Source organism: Oryctolagus cuniculus, chromosome 11 (genome assembly GCF_964237555.1).
Source record: "Oryctolagus cuniculus chromosome 11, mOryCun1.1, whole genome shotgun sequence".
Classification (NCBI taxonomy): Eukaryota; Metazoa; Chordata; class Mammalia; order Lagomorpha; family Leporidae; genus Oryctolagus; species Oryctolagus cuniculus.
Window position 1 is genome coordinate 48,025,804 of NC_091442.1, and position 17,657 is coordinate 48,043,460.

The window sequence follows — 17,657 nt, forward strand, 5'->3', positions numbered from 1 at the left end:
CAACAAACACAGAAATCGAGGGAACAAGATCAACGATGACACTATGATGCCTCCAAATAAACAAAACACCCCAAGCCAAGATTATGAAGATGATGAGATAGAAGAAATGCAAGATACGGATTTCAAAAAATTTATGATAAGATCATTTAGAAGTTTTCAAAAGCAAATCCTTGAACTACAGAAATCCTTATTGGACAGGATTGAAAATCTGTCTCGTGAAAATGAAATTTTAAGGAAGAATCAAAATGAAATGCAGAAACTAGTAGAACATGAAAGTGTGATAGTGAAGAGAAATCAAAACGAAATGAAGAGCTCAATAGATCAAATGACAAACACACTAGAAAGCCTTAAAAACAGAATGGGTGAAGCAGAAGAGAGAATATCGGACTTAGAAGACAGAGCACAGGAAAACATACAGTCAAACCAAAGAAAAGAAGAGGAAATTAGAAATCTAAAAAATAATGTTGGGAATCTACAGGATACTATTAAAAAAACCAACATTCGAGTTCTAGGAGTTCCTGAAGGCATGGAGAGAGAGAAAGGATTAAAAGGCCTTTTTAGTGAGATACTAGCAGAGAACTTTCCAGGTTTGGAGAAGGACAGAGACATCCGACAGGAAGCTCATAGAACCCCCAATAAACATGACCAAAAGAGATCCTCACCACGACACGTGGTAATTAAACTTACCACAGTGGAACATAAAGAAAATACTCTAAAATGTGCAAGAGAGAAACGTCAGATTACTCTCAGAGGATCTCCAATCAGACTCACAGCAGACTTCTCATCAGAAACACTACAGGCTAGGAGGGAATAGCGAGACATAGCACAGGTGCTAAGAGAGAAAAATTGCCAACCCAGAATATTATATCCTGCCAAGCTCTCATTTGTGAATGAATGAAGGTGAAATAAAGACCTTTCATAGCAAACAGAAGTTGAAAGACTTTGCCGCCACTCGTCCAGCCCTGCAGAAGATACTTAAAGATGTGCTACACTCAGAAACACAGAAACATGGCCATCAATATTAAAGAAGGTACAGGAAGAACACCTACCAATAAAAGAGCATGGGAAGCTCAAAGCATATACTAGAAAATATCTCCGGGAAAATGGCAGGGCAAAGTCACTATGTATCAATAGTCACATTAAACATTAATGGTCTGAATTCTTCAGTTAAAAGATACCGATTGGCTGATTGGCTCAAAGAACACAACCCAACTATTTGTTGCCTACAAGAAACACATCCCTCTAACAAAGATGCATGCAGACTGAAAGTGAAAGGTTGGAAAAAGATATTCCATGCCAACAGAAACAAAAAAAAGCAGGTGTAGCCATATTAATATCAGACAAAATAAACTTTAATACAAAAACTGTTAAGAGAGACAAAGAGGGACACTATATAATGATTAAGGGTTCAATTCAACAGGAAGATGTAACTATTATAAATGTATATGCACCTAATTACAGGGCACTGGTCTATTTAAAAGATATGTTAAGGGACTTAAAGGGAGATTTAGATTCCAATACAATAGTACTGGGGGACTTCAATACTCCACTCTCAGAAATAGACAGATCATCCGGACAGAAGATCAACAAGGAAACAGCAGATTTATTTGACACTATTGCCCAAATGGATCTAACAGATATCTACAGAACTTTCAATCCTACATCTAAAGACTTCACATTCTTCTCAGCAGTGCATGGAACCTTCTCTAGGATTGATCACATACTAGGCCATAAAGCAAGTCTCAGCAAATTTAAAAGAATTAGAATCATACCATGCAGCTTCTCAGACCACAGCGGAATGAAGCTGGAAATTAGCAACTCAGGAAACCCCAGAAAGTATGCAAACACATGGAGACTGAACAACATGCTCCTGAATGAACACTGGGTCATTCAAGAAATCAAAAGAGAAATCAAAAACTTTCTGGAAGTAAATGAAGATAACAACACAACATATCAAAACTTATGGGATGCAGCAAAAGCAGTACTGAGAGGCAAATTTATAGCAATAGGTGCCTATATCAAGAAATTGGAAAGGTACCAAATAAATGAGCTTTCAGCGCATCTCAAGGAGCTAGAAAAACTAGAGCAAACCAAACCCAAATCTAGTAGAAGAAGAGAAATAATTAAAATCAGAGAAGAAATTAACAGGATTGAATCAAAAAAAAAAAAAACACTACAAAAAATCAGCCAAGCGAGAAGCTGGTTTTTTGAAAAAATAAACAAAATTGACACCCCACTGGCCCAACTAACTAAAAAAAGAAGAGAAAAGACCCAAATCAATAAAATCAGAGATGAATAAGGAAACGTAACAACAGACACCACAGAAATAAAAAGAATCATCAGAAATTACTACAAGGACCTGTATGCCAGCAAACAGGAAAATCTATCAGAAATGGATAGATTCCTGGACACATGCAATCTACCAAAATTGAACCATGAAGACATAGAAAACCTAAATAGTCCCATAACTGAAACAGAAATTGAAACAGTAATAAAGGCCTTCCCAACAAAGAAAAGTCCAGGACCAGATGGATTCACTGCTGAATTCTACCAGACATTTAAAGAAGAACTAATTCCATTTCTTCTCAAACTATTCAGAACAATCGAAAAAGAGGGAATCCTCCCAAATTCTTTCTATGAAGCCAGCATCACCTTAATCCCTAAGCCAGAGAAAAATGCAGCACTGAAAGAAAATTATAGACCAATATCCCTGATGAACATAGACGCAAAAATCCTCAATAAAATTCTCGCCAATAGAATACAACAACACATCAGGAAAATCATCCACCCAGACCAAGTGGGATTCATCCCTGGTATGCAGGGATGGTTCAACATTCGCAAATCAATCAATGTGATTCACCACATTAACAGACTGCAGAAGAAAAACCATATGATTATAACAATTGATGCAGAGAAAGCATTCGATAAGATTCAACACCCTTTCATGATGAAAACTCTAAGCAAATTGGGTACAGAAGGAACATTCCTCAATATAATCAAAGCAATTTATGAAAAACCCACAGCCAGCATCCTATTGAATGGGGAAAAGTTGGGAGCATTTCCACTGAGATCTGGCACCAGACAGGGATGCCCACTCTCACCACTGCTATTTAACATAGTTCTGGAAGTTTTAGCCAGAGCCATCAGACAAGAAAAAGAAATCAAAGGAATACAAATTGAGAAGGAAGAAGTCAAACTATCCCTCTTTGCAGACGATATGATTCTTTACTTAGAGGATCCAAAGAACTCTACTAAGAGACTATTGGAACTCATAGAGGAGTTTGGCAAAGTGGCAGGATACAAAATCAACACACAAAAATCAACAGCCTTTGTATACACAAGCAATGCCACGGCTGAGAAAGAACTGCTAAGATCACTCCCATTCACAATAGCTACAAAAACAATCAAATACCTTGGAATAATCTTAACCAAGGACGTTAAAGATCTCTACGATGAGAATTACAAAATCTTAAAGAAAGAAATAGAAGAGGATCTCCCAAAATGAAAAAATCTTCCATGCTCATGGATTGGAAGAATCAACATCATCAAAATATCCATTCTCCTAAAAGCAATTTATAGATTCAATGCAATTCCAATCAGGATACCAAAGACATTCTTCTCAGATCTAGAAAAAATGATGCTGAAATTCATATGGAGGCACAAGAGACCTCGAATAGCTAAAGCAATCTTGTACAACAAAAACAAAGCCGGAGGCATCTCAATACCAGATTTCAGGACATACTACAGGGCAGTTGTAATCAAAACAGCATGGTACTGGTACAGAAACAGATGGATAGACCAATGGAACAGAATTGAAATACCAGAAATCAACCCAAACATCTACAGCCAACTTATATTTGATCAAGGATCTAAAACCAATTCCTGGAGCAAGGACAGTCTATTCAATAAATGGTGCTGGGAAAACTGGATTTCCACGTGCAGAAGCATGAAGCAAGACCCCTACCTTACACCTTACACAAAAATCCACTCAACATGGATTAAAGACCTAAATCTACGACCTGACACCATCAAGTTATTAGAGAACATTGGAGAAACCCTTCAAGATATTGGCACAGGCAAAGAGTTTCTGGAAAAGACCCGGGAGGCACAGGCAGTCAAAGCCAAAATCAACTATTGGGATTGCCTCAAATTGAGAAGTTTCTGTACTGCAAAAGAAACAGTCAGGAGAGTGAAGAGACAACCAACAGAATGGGAAAAAATATTTGCAAACTATGCAACAGATAAAGGGTTAATAACCAGAATCTACAAAGAGATCAAGAAACTCCACAAAAACAAAACCAACAACCCACTTAAGAGATGGGCCAAGGACCTCAATAGACATTTTTCAAAAGAGGAAATCCAAATGGCCAACAGGCACATGAAAAAATGTTCAAGATCACTAGCAATCAGGGAAATGCAAATCAAAACCACAATGAGGTTTCACCTCACCCCAGTTAGAATGGCTCACATACAGAGATCTACCAACAACAGATGCTGGCGAGGATGTGGGGAAAAAGGGACACTAACCCACTGTTGGTGGGAATGCAAACTGGTCAAGCCACTATGGAAGTCAGTCTGGAGATTCCTCAGAATCCTGAATATAACCCTACCGTTCGACCCAGCCATCCCACTCCTTGGAATTTATCCAAAGGAATTTAAATTGGCAAACAAAAAAGCGGTCTGCACCCTAGTGTTTATTGCAGCACAATTCACAATAGCCAAGACCTGGAACCAACCTAAATGCCCATCAACAGTAGACTGGATAAAGAAATTATGGGATATGTACTCTTTAGAATACTATACCGCAGTAAGAAACAACGAAATCCAGTCATTTGCAACAAAATGGAGGAATCTGGAACACATCATGCTGAGTGAAGTAAGCCAGTTCCAAAGGGACAAATACCATATGTTCTCCCTGATCGGTGACAACTGACTCAACACCAAAAAGGAAACCTCCTGAAGTGAAATGGACACTATGAGAAATCGTGACTTGATCAGCATAGTCCTGACTGTTAATGAACAACTTAATACATTATGCCTCTTAGCAGTTTTTTTTTGTCTGTTCTACTTAATATGACTGGTTTAATTCTGGAATTAATACACAGTTATTCTTAAGTGTTGAAAATTAACTGAAATGTGATCCCTGTTAAACATAGGAGTGGGAATAAGAGAGGGAAGAGATGTATAATTTGGGACATGCTCAAGCTGACTTGCCCCAAATGGTAGAGTTAGAAACATACCAGGGGATTCCAATTCAATCCCATCAAGGTGGCATGTACCAATGCCATCTCACTAGTCCAGCTGATCAATTTCAGTTCACAATTGATCATAATGAAAGGACTAAGAGTCAAAGGGAGCACATAAACAAGTCTAGTACCTGCTAACACTAACCGATAGAATAAATAAAGGGGAGAGTGATCCAACATGGGAAGTGAGATACTCAGCAGACTGATAGAATGGCAGATGTCCTAAATAGCACTCTGGCCTCAGAATCAGCCCTAAGGCCATTCAGATCTGGCTGAAAAGCCCATGAGAGTATTTCAGGCATGGAAAGCCAAGACACTCTGGCAAAAAGATTTCTGTGAGTGAGATCCCAGTGGAAAGAACCGGTCTTTAAAGAAGGAGGTACCTTTCTATGAAGGGAGGAGAGAACCTCCACTTTGACTATGACCTTGTCTAAACAAGATAACAATCGGAGAACTCAGAGGGCTTCCATAGCCTTGGAAACTCATGATTGGAGCATAGGGAGATTACTGATGCCATAGACAGGAGTGTCAATTTGTAAAGTCAACAACAGGAGTCACTGTGCACTTACTCCTCATGTAGGATCTCTGTCCTTAATGTGCTGTACATTGAGATTTAATGCTATAATGAGTACTCAAACAGTATATTTCACTTTGTGTTTCTATTGGGGTGCAAACTGTTGAAATCTTTACTTAATGTATACTAAACTGATCTTCTGTATATTAAGATAATCGAAAATGAATCTTGATGTGAATGGAAGGGGAGAGGGAGTGGGAAGGGGGAGGGTTGCGGGTGGGAGGGACGGTATGGGGGGAAGCCATTGTAATCCATAAGTCGTACTTTGGAAATTTATATTCATTAAATAAAAGTTAAAAAAAAAAGGTACTGAGGGGAGTCCATAACCAGATAATGAAGCCCTAAGTGATCAGGCATTGTCTGTCATTTTAAAGGTAAAAACCTGAAAAACCTATAGGTTCCTGCTGGGAAGCCTATGAATTATTTTCTTCTTCTCCACACTGTGTCTGCTGTGGTCTGCATGTGTCCCCCAAAGTGCATATGTTGCAGCTTAATGGCCAATGTGATAACATTAAGAGGTTGGGCCTTTATGAGGTGACTTAGGGGATTAGTAGCCTTATGGGAGTGTTGGAGGGAACCATCTGGGCCCTTTTTTGCCCCCTGTCCCTTCTGCCTTGTGAGGACATAGTGATCATCTTGGGAAACTCAACAGGAAGGCACCAACTTGGAACCAGCCACCAGACCCTCAGCAGACACCAAACTTGCTGACACCTTGATCTTGAACCTCTCGGCCTCCAGCTCTGTGAGAAATAAATTCCTGTTGTTTATAAGTTAAAAAAAAATCATAGAATAAATTTAAACAAGGACATCAAAGAACTTTACGATGAAAATTACAAAACATTAAACACAGAAATAGAAGAAGGCATTAAAAAGTGGAAAATCTGGCTGGCGCCGCGGCTCACTAGGCTAATCCTCCGCCTAGCGGCGCCGGCACACCGGGTTCTAGTCCCGGTCGGGGCACCGGATTCTGTCCCGGTTGCCCCTCTTCCAGGCCAGCTCTCTGCTGTGGTCAGGGAGTGCAGTGGAGGATGGCCCAGGTGCTTGGGCCCTGCACCCCATGGGAGACCAGGAAAAGCACCTGGCTCCTGGCTCCTGCCATCGGATCAGCGTGGTGCGCTGGCCGCAGCGCGCCAGCCGCGGCAGCCATTGGAGGGTGAACCAACGGCAAAGGAAGACCTTTCTCTCTGTCTCTCTCTCTCACTGTCCACTCTGCCTGTCAAAACAAAACAAAACAAAACAAAACAAAACAAAACAAAAAGTGGAAAATCCTTCAAATTAATGAATTGGAAGAATAAATAAAATCAAAATGTCCATTCTACTGAAAGCTGAGGCAGGCGATGTGGGGTAGAGGTAAAGCCACTGCCTGCAGTGCTTGCATCCCATACTGATGCCAGTTCAAGTCCCAGTGCTCCACTTCCGATCCAGCTCTCTGATATGGCCTGGGAAAGAAATACAAGATGGCCTAAATCCTTGGGTCCCTGCACTCACATGGGAGATCTGGAAGAAGCTTCTGGATCCTGGTTTTCCTTCAGCCCTACTTCAGCCATTGCAGCCATCTGGGGAGTGAACCAGCAGATGGACGATCTCTCTCTCTCTCTCTCTCTCTCTCTCTCTCTCTCTCTCCATCTCTCTCTCTCTCTCTCACTCTTTCACTCTCTCTCTCTGCCTTTAAAATAAATATATAAATCTTTTTTCAAAATGAAGTGTAGACTAAATGAAATTCCAAACAAGATAGCAACAACATTCTTCTCAGATCTAGAAAAAAATGATGCACAAATTCATATGGAAACACAAGAGACTCCAAATAGCTAAAGCAATCTGAAACAACACAAACAAAGCTGGAGGCACCATAATACCAGTGCTCAAGACATACTACAGGGCAATAATAATCAAAACAGCCTGTAATGGCACAAAATCAGATGTGCAGACCAATGAAACAGAAAAGAAACTCCAGAAATCAATCCACGCATCTATAACCAACGGATCTTTGACAAAGGAGCTAAAATCAATCCCTGAAGGAAGCAAACACAATCTCTTCAAAAAGTGGTGCTGGGAATACTGGATCTCCACATGCAGAAGTAGGAAGCAGACCCCTTCTTTACACCTTACACAAAATCCACTCAAAGTGGACCAAAGACCTAAAGCTATGACCCAATACCTTCAGATTAGTAGAAACACTGGGGAAACCCTGCAGCACATTGATATAGTCAAAGAGTGCTTGAAAAAGACCCAGAGACACAGGCAAGCAAAGCCAAAATTAACAAATGGGATTATACCAAATTGAGAAGCTTCTGCACTGCAAAAAGATGCTCAGCAAAGTGAGGAGGCAACCTATAGAGTGGGAGAAATGGTTTGCAAACTATGCAACTGATAAAAGATTAATTTCTAGAATGGCTAGAGAACTCAAGAAACTCAGAAACAACAAAACAATTCACTTACGAAATGGGCAAAAATCTGAACAGACATTTTTCAAGAGAGGGACATCAAATGGCCAACAGACACATACAAAATCCTTAGGATCACTAGCCACAGGCAACTGCAAATCAAACCCATCATTGGGTTTCACCTCATCCCAGTTAGAATGGCTTTCATACAGAAATCAACAAACAACAAACGCTGGCAAGGATGTGGTTGAAAGGGTATCCTAATCCATTATTTGTGAAAATGTAACTTGGTGCAGCCACTGTTGAAGACACATACCTCAGAAATCTGAATATATACCTACCATATGACCCAGCCATCCCACTCTTGGGAGTTTATCCAAAGGAAAAGGAATTCAGAACATGAAAGAGTGGTCTGCACCCCAATGTTCACTGTGGCTCAATGCACAATGGCTAAGATATGGACTCAACCCAGATGTCCATCAACTGTTGACTGGATAAAGAAATTCTGGTGTATTTACACTGTGGAATACTACTCAGCTTAAAAAACAATCCTGTATTTTGCAACAGCTCTATGACTTCCCAGTGCGGGCTCTGGCTGGCCCAACTGCCTCAGGGAGCTGATGGGTGAACTGGTATAACTGTGTGCAGCTGTGCACATGGTATCTGTGCCGCAGGCGGGGTAGAAGTCAGCAGCCCACAGAACATTAGGGAAGGTCAGCTAAGTGGACTTCAAGAAGTGACCTCACTTCCTTGACGATGGCCACAACAGAACCTGGAACCCCGGTTACCAGGTGCCCACAATGTGGTGCTGGTGACCCAGCCAGTTCAGTTGGTCAGAGGCCATTGAGCAGATATGTTCTCGTGTTGTCTCCCAAAATCCCAAGGCCCAAGCCGGGGCCAGCCCCAGGCTGGGGATATTCTCCAGAGCTACAGACATTGGGTCAGCCCTCGCCCACAGCAGCTCTGGCAATTCTCTCAGAGGGAAACCAAGGTGATCTCAGCCAGCCAGGCCAGGACCCCTGGGCAGACCTCCCCCTCTGATCCTCCTGGGTGGCCCTGCATCCACCTTGGGTGGTGTGGAGGGGGTAGTTTGGGGAGGTCTGTGACCCATGGGAAGGGACCGGGGGTGGGATGGGGACCTGGTGGTCCCATGACAACCGCAGGAGGGTGGGGGCAGAACATCAGGACCAGGATTAGAACCACCCTCCTTGTCTCACCCCAGAATGACAGTGACATTGCCACACCCCTGGAGGACACCAGCGGAGTGGGGACCATGGTGGCAGGCAGGCTGGAGGGGGAGCCCTCGCCAAGAGCAGGTGATTCAGCTCCAGTGGAGCCGGCCCCAGCTGAGATGGCAGCAGCTAAGATGGGGCCAGGACCAAACCTGGAACCTGAGGAACCAGCAACAGTGGAACCTGTGCCATCCCCGTCACCTGCCAGCAGCGTGGGGACCCAGGAGGCAGGCAAGGTGGAGGAGCTGGTGAGTCAGCTGGTGCCTGCCCAGCAGAGAAGGGACCGCTTCGTCGTCCCTGCATTCCTGCTCATCTATCACAAGTTCACCACCACCCAGCAGGTGCTGCATCTGCTGTTCCAAAGGTGAGGGCCTGCACCTGCAGGCGCAGGGGGGACGCGCCACCCTTGGCTGGAACTTGGTGACACCCTGCTCCCCTTCAGGGCCTCAGTGTGTTCTTGCAGCAACTTGGTGAGCGGGGGAGTGTCTCCCAGGGTGATAAAGTTCTTTCTAAGCCTGGTCCTGAGGGATAGGCTGCCCAGGAGGTCTGATTTAGAGATTTCCTCCCATGGCTCATGAAACAGCCTGGGACCTAAGGCTTCATCTCTCATGGCCGTAGGCAAAGCTGCTTTGCTGTTCACAAAGAACCTTCCAGATTCCCTCTGGGGATCCCTGTCCTGATAATGGCCTGAATAGGACCCCTAGGGGCTGCTGGAGGGGATTCAGACCTCTCAACACCTAAGAAGGAGCTCAATTCACCCACAGAGCAAACATAAGAAAGTGCCCACTGTGTGCAGGCACATACCCAGGAACTTAGCAAAAGACAGCGCACAGCACAGACCACTCTATCTGCCCTGCTTTGCTTCCCCTGTAGTCAGGGAGTCAGCCCCTCCCCCAGACCTCCTGGCAGGTGGCACACAGGACACCACAGGTGACACCTCCTGTCCTCCTCTAGGTATGCATCCTTTCAGCCTCACTGTGAAGAGGACGACCGCACTAAGCAGTGAGTGGGCCTTGGGTCAGGAGGGAGGTTTCTAATATCCACAGTAGGGACATAGGGTGCAACTGGGGGGCTGACCTTGACCCAGGATTGCACCCTTCCTGTGTTTTCCACTTGAAGTCTGAGGTCAGGCGTGTTACCTGAAGAACCTGAGAGACACACGAGGTTCCTGGGCATCCTGAGAGCAGTGGGAATCTGTCCCTACCACAACCCTTCTCAGAAGGGCTGGCCCAATCCTTCACTCTCAAGAACCTGAGAGGAGCTGGGAGCATCGGGCTACACATGACCCCTCTCTGTCCACCTGCACAAGGGCTGAGCATCCTCTGCCCAGATCTCAGAGTCACAGGGGCGAGGGTGGGTGTGGACAGGAGACGTCTGACTCTGCTGCCCGCCTGCCTGTCCCCAGTGCCCTGTGCTCTCTCCTGGGAACCTGGCTGGACCGTTATCCCGAGCACTTCTGTCAGCCTCAGGACCTGACCTGTCTGCATCAGCTGCTGGCCTACGTCCAGCTCCATATGCCCTTCTCGGACCTGGCACTCCGAGCCCAACGGCTCCTGAGCCAGCTGGAGGATCCCGAGCCCAAGGAGGCTGAGGCTGAGCCCAAAGGTGAGGAGGGCTTGGGTACGTGGGAGATGGGGAGGGCACTGGGGCAGAGCCACACTGGGACGAGGCTCCAAGCTTGGCGTTGTCTGGGAGCAAAGACCAGGCTCAGAGCCGTCAGGGCTCACCACATCTGGGCAGGTTCCTGTTGTGGGCAGGGCTAGGGCTTCCCTGGAAGGCAGGAAAACTCCTGGTTGACCACAAGGAGCAGGAAAGCCTGTGGTGTTGATATTTTCTCCCTCTGCATTTGCTCCTGCCTTTCTGTGCTTAGATCTAGTGCCAACTACAGCAGCGGCACCCCAACCAGAGTCGGCTGAACCATCGCTGCCCCGCGCAGTCCATCTTTCAGCTGCAGAGGCGCTGGAGGCCCCTGAGGGTCCAAGTGCAGGTCCCCACCAGGAACAAGACGTTGGAACGGTGCCCTCCTTGTCGGCTGCCAGCAGGGTCGGGACCCTGGACACAGGCATGGTGGAGAAGCTGGTGAATCAGCTGGTGCCTGCCCAGCAGAGAGGGGACCCCTTCTTCATCCCCACATTCCTGAACATCTATCAAAGGTTCGCCACCACCCAACAGGTGCTGCACCTGCTGTTCCAAAGGTGAGGGCCGGAACCTGCAAGAATGGGATGACTCAGTACCTCTCGACTGGGTCTTGGTGATGTCCCAGACCCTGCCTGTGGTCGTAAATCATTCACACAGAATTTTGGTGCTCAGAGGAAAAGCCCCTTGGTGATTTCGGGACCAATGGGATGAGCTCCAGAAAGTGCTTCCTGGAGGAGTGGGCTGCCAAGGACAGGGGTCTCATTTAGCATTATGTTCACCCTCCAATGAGGCTCTGCGCCCTCAGGCCTCACCACCCATGGCCTCAGACAAAGCAGCCTTCCTATTCACAAAGAAGCTTCCAGATTCTATGTGTGGTTCTCTGTCCTGGTAGTGACCCAAACTGAGGCACCAGAGGGTGATAAAGGGGCCCAGGCCCACTTAGACCCCTGGGGACAAACAGGCTGACTTCACAAGCTCACACTGCAAACACTATGAAGTGCCCACTGTGTGCAGCCACATGTCCAGGAGCTTAATAAAATTCAGTGCACAGCACAGACCACTGTCTCTACCCTGCTTTTCTTCCCTTGTAGTCAGGGGCTCAGCCCCTCCCCCAGACCTCCTGGCAGGTGGCACACAGGACACCACAGGTGACACCTCCTGTCCTCCTCTAGGTATGCATCCTTTCAGCCTCACTGCGAAGAGGACGACCGCACTAAGGAGTGAGTGGGCTTTGGGTCAGGAGGGAGGTTCTATTCTCCACAGCAGGGACATGGGGTGCCACTAGGGGGCTGACCGTGATCCCATCTCCTACATTTCTGTGATTAATGCTATAGGGCTGAGGTCCGTGACGTTGCCTACAGCAGGGAACAGAATTGTCTGGGTTCCTGGGCATCTGGGGAACAGTGAGAATTCATCCACAACACAACTCAAGCCAGGCTGGTCCACCCCTTCCCATTTCAGGGGCCTGCCTGGAGGTAGGCAGCAGCCGGCTCACACATGCGCCGCCGCTCAATGCCTACCTGCAAACAAGGCCGTGTATCCTCAGCCCAGAACCCAGAGTCACAGGGGTGAGGGAGGCTGTGGGCAGAAGGTGTCTGACTCTGCTGAACTCCTGCTACCCCTAGTGCCCTTTGCTCCTTCCTCGGTACCTGGCGGGACCGCTACCCGGAGCACTTCTGTCAGCCTCAGGACCTGGCCAGCCTGAATCAGCTGCTGGCCTACGTCCAGCTCCAGATGCCCAGCTCAGACCTGGCACGCCGAGCCCAGCTGCTCCTGATGCAGCTGGAGGATACAGAGCCCCAGGAGGCTGAGGCTGAAGCGGAGCCCGAGGGTGAGGACGACTGGGGTGGGTGCGTGGGAGCCTGAGAGGGTCTCGGGGCTGCCCCACACTGGGAGGAGGCTCCAAGGCTGGTGTTGGCTGGAGTGAAGACCAGGCTCAGAGTCCCAGGGCTGCAGCACGTTCTGCCCAGGGCTCTGCTGTGGGCACAGGGCTGGGGCTCTTTTGGAAGCCAGGGACATCTCCCTCTTGGCAAGGACAGCAGGAACAGGCAGTGGTGTTCATGACATGTTCTCCTCCTGTAGCTCCAGCACCAGGAGGAGACCTGGAGGTGCCTCCCGCAGAGGCTGCTGCACTTCTGGGGTCAGATTTGGTGGCAACCCCGGCATCTGCTCCCCAGCCAGAGCCACCTGAAGCCTGTCTGTCCCTGGCAACTGTGCCAGCTGTGGATTCCCTGGAGCCCCCTGCATCTCCAGAAGCCAAACCAGAGCCAGAGCATCCCCAGCCCTGGTTCACGAAGCGGCGCTGGCCCTGGGGCCGCCGGCGTGGGCAGCGCACAATCTCCAATCAGGACCGTCCCCACCGTCGTTCACCCAGCTGGGTGCGCACCCTTCTAAGCTGTTTCCCCATCCACTCATCGGGGCCCCGCTCTGGCCCCAGCCACGAGTGAAACAACTGTGGTGGCAGCAAACCCGGCTCTGCAGAGCTCAGCTCCTGGGTCCTCCCAGGGCCACCTCCAGTCAGAGCCATTGTTCCCCTCATCATCAGTTTATTTATAGCTCCCTCTCCTGCTCTCTCAGACAGTTTATTTAAGTCCCCCTCTGTATGTAGTACAATATAGCTCTCTTCATGTTCCTGTGTGGATGGCAGTGCATTGAGTCCCCACCCGTGCTGTGCAGCCACCTTCTCCCTGCTGCACAAGGGAGCCCCACGCTGAGCACACAGGGACCTGGGGGGAACCCGCCGCTGTCCTGGGGCAGGGAGGAGGAAGCCCCTGTGTGTCCAGGGTTCACTGACTGCCCAGAAGAGTGAGGAATCCAGGGGAACCATGTGCGCGGCCCTGGGCTGGTCAGTGCTCCCTCATGGTTAGGGACACGGGTTCTGAGGGTAGGCAGAGTGGCTGGTGTCCTCACTGGAGCCTCAGTGTTCTCGTCTGTGACGTGGACTCACAGCCCTCCCCACAGGGCCCCATGGAACCAGGTGAAATGAGATGCATGTGGTTCCCTGTGCACTCCACGAGCTCCCAGCTCCTCAGCCTCTGGCTCCTGGGTGAAGACTCACACAGGTTCTGCATGGACAGGGCGGCCTTTCTCCCAGCGGGTTAAACCTTGTTGACTGGGGAACCGTGTCACCATCTGTCACTGTGATCTGAGCTCTGACAGCCCATATCCCAGTGCCCATGGATGGGGCTGTGACAGGAGGAGCCCAGGTGTGTTTGGCCTGGATGGTGCAGGCAGTGGTGTCCACAACACAGGAGAGAAACCAGGCCAGGCCAGGCCAGGAACCACCCCCACTGACAAGACTGCCCATGGTTTAGGCTGAGACGCACTGTGGCTGCAAATGGGAGTCTGTGCAGTGTCCCTGGTTTTGGGGATGACTCCCTGCATGGACTGCTGCTCTGTGCCTGACACCTGGCCAAGCATTGGGCCCCTCCTTGCCTGAAATCCAGTGGCCATGGTCGCTGACACAATACTGAGTCCCTGCCCATCGTGGGACTGGGAACCTCGGGGTGGATCCCCTCTGCTGCTGCACCGAGACCATGGCAAGCACCAGGCCAACCATGTGCAGAATCACAGCTCAGAGCCAGAAGCTGCAGGGAGGTGAGTGGTTAGGGGAATTAGTTTTTTGGAAGACTTTGAAACCCGTGGTGATTTTCTTCAAGGTTTTCTCAACTTTTCCACAGGGTTTGGGCTGGGGTGGGCAGGTTGCCTATGGGGCTTGAGGGAGGCAGCTGAGTCAGTGGGAATTGGGCAGGTTCTTGTGTTTGTGGAGGTATCCAGGACCACACCACACTGTCCCTACCCACAGTGGGCACTCTGGGAAAAACCATGGATCATCCCCCCTCCACAAGCTACCTGGCATCTGGGAGCCCTAGGTGCTAACTGTGCAGGATCTGAGGAGGGTGCAACTGTATGCAGGCCCAGGCTGTGAGACTGGACGGTGACAGGGCTATGGAACAAGTCAGAACAGAGAGGAGATGTGAGTGGCTCACTGCCACAGAGGGACATAGCCCAGTGTGTCCAGGTGTGTCGCCAACAGAAGAAAATGAAACAACCCCAAATAACAATATAGAAAGACCAAGCAACAACCATGACCTCAGTGAGGAAAATCAGAATCCCAAGTTGCGACAACACAGAATTAGAAACATCTGCTCTACTTTCCAAAGCTCCCACAACGAAAACCATCAGCCAAGTGGGGGAAAGACAAACAGAAATACATGACCAATACTCATGGGAAACAAACTGACAACAAAAATGACCTCTGAGGTAGCTTCTAAATGTGACCATTTTGGTCTGGAACCATTCCCTCCTCACTTCCCTCCCTGCCCTCCATCCTGTGGACAAGTATTAGCACATGCAATGTTTACAGATGGCGTAACAAACTTTCATCCAAAAGTCACTTACAGAGGACTTGCTTTCCCATGAATGTCAACAGCAATTATATAAAATATGTGAATTTTACTACCTTGTCATACACTGGCAACCTCTTGAACATCTAGAAACTAGGTGTCACAAAATTAGGAGTCATTTGTCCACTATATACACTATATAAATAGTAAAATGAAAGGACCCAAACACAGAAAAACGGCTGAAAGTAGCCCAAGCAGCAACACATCATCATATTACCTCTTACAATTCCTCTCCTCCCACCTTCTCCAAACCACAGAACACTCAGGTTGCACAAGGCTCCCAGACAAAGCCAACAATTCCATTCCCCAGAGATGCATTTCATGAGTTTTAACGAAAAGATAGAGAGGTATGTCACTACTTCTGCATTTAACCTAGGATTGTTCAAGAACCAAGGGGCATCACGCACAAGACCTGCGGTGTTTCTAACTCTCCCCTGTGGTACTTCGGCGGCCTCTGTCCATCCATCCAGGAACCCTGGATGCAACCACAGCCTTCGGTTTGGAAAGGCCGTGCGTACAGCAGAGAGCAGCTTCCGCATCTGACACACGCAGGCCTCCCAACAATGGCTGGCGCATCCTCCTGAGGGTGGCTGGCCTCTCAGATGGCCTTCTCCCCGCACACACCAGCGTCCAGCGGCGCCCAGCCTGCCCACCCTGGCCCATGGCCGCTCACCGCTCCGCCGCCATCGTCCCGCGGGTCTCTGATTCCTTCCTGGCCGCTCCCCGCACTTCCCTTCACCGAGGCCTCGGTCCAGTCACTCTTCTGGGGCCTGCTGTGGTGTCTGCCAGCTGTAACACCGTGCTCAGCCCAGGCCCCACATCTGCGAGGCTCCAAGGCTGGAGGACCAGGCCACACTTGTGCACTGGAGCCCGCCTCACCTGCTAGACCCTGGAGCTGCCAATGGCCTCTGTGGCCTGCCAGTGCCTGCCAGGCTCCTCGCCTCACCGCACGCGCACACCAAGGGCCATGCTCCCTGCACAGCACCCAGGAGGACTGGAGCAGCCATTTGCAAATGCTGCCAAACTGCCAAGTGCAGCATCACTCTTTACTCTAACCACACAAGCACACACAGGAATACACTACACATGCAAACACAACACGTGCACCCCACACACATCACATACTCACACCCATGCACAGACAACACACAGACACCATACATAAACCCCCCCACAGTCTCAGAGACACCACACATACACATGTGCACACATGCACTTACACACTGCACTGACACAGACACAAACATGAACACATGCACATACACATACCCTCCCACACACACAGACTCACTTGCACACACAGGCACACATGCACACAACCCACACAGACTCACAGACATCACACATACCCACACGCACACAGAGATGCACAGACACAGGCACACACACACAGCACAACATACACACTCTTGGAAAGCCTACATGTGTTCATTGATTGTACTGAATCAACTTAATAAACTACCATTCTGAATAGGGCCCATCTTTAATTAGCTTGGAGTCACTAGCTTCTTCGTTGGGCAATAATATTATAGCTTTTACTTTGGTTAGGTACACTTATTCTGGTAGGTACCAAACTGACAGCTTGTTCCTGGGAAGTCGCAGCTTTATTTGTCAACATCATTGTGATACACGACTTGGAATCATCTTGGGGGAACACGCAGGGCAATTTGATCTGTGAAACAGTTTCTGAAGCATCCTTCATCCGTGTCATGGAAGATTAATTCTCTGTGCAGGAGGAGGTCAGCCACCAAGACAAGGCGCCACCTGTAGCAGCCTCACCTGCTTGCAGGAGGAGGGCAGATTGCACAGTGCAGTTTTTCCTGCTAACCAGATCTACAATCGCCCCCCTGGAGCAGTGAGGCATGCTTAGCTGCTGGTGCAGCTTCCAAGAAATCCAGGATCTGGGGAGAGATTTGCCCCAGGCTAAAGAGATCTCTCACACCCACCCCAGGAGGCACTGTTGCCCACTCCAGTCCTTTCAGAAAATCATATTCCATGAGTTTCGGCTCCCTCTAAATCTTCCACCAAACCAGTAGAGTACTTTCATTCTTACTAAGGAAAATGTAAATGAGAAAATATAAAAATGAGAGCTATTATGCACTGAATGTGTCAACCATTTAACAGTGAAATGTACTAAAGAGTTCTGAGTTGATTATCCTAGAGCTGCTGCCACACTG

General features: G+C 48.2%; 1 protein-coding gene across 3 annotated transcripts in view; it reads left to right on the forward strand.

The window, feature by feature from the left end:
* Positions 1–8,998: 8,998 nt before the first annotated feature.
* LOC100344441 (uncharacterized) overlaps positions 8,999–17,657 on the forward strand; it is a 107,768-nt gene continuing 99,109 nt past the window's right edge. The window contains exons 1-8 of one of the 3 annotated variants that reach the window (XM_070052146.1): positions 9,001–9,195; positions 9,427–9,800; positions 10,391–10,438; positions 10,842–11,041; positions 11,307–11,631; positions 12,247–12,294; positions 12,700–12,905; positions 13,157–15,159. In XM_070052146.1, the coding sequence (XP_069908247.1) occupies positions 9,058–9,195; positions 9,427–9,800; positions 10,391–10,438; positions 10,842–11,041; positions 11,307–11,631; positions 12,247–12,294; positions 12,700–12,905; positions 13,157–13,521 (1,704 nt within the window). In that variant the 5' untranslated portion in view covers positions 9,001–9,057 and the 3' untranslated portion in view covers positions 13,522–15,159. Of the gene's footprint in view, positions 9,196–9,426; positions 9,801–10,390; positions 10,439–10,841; positions 11,042–11,306; positions 11,632–12,246; positions 12,295–12,699; positions 12,906–13,156; positions 15,160–17,657 lie in introns of those variants that run through there. The other 2 variants (XM_070052148.1, XM_070052147.1) reach the window with 2 other exon arrangements.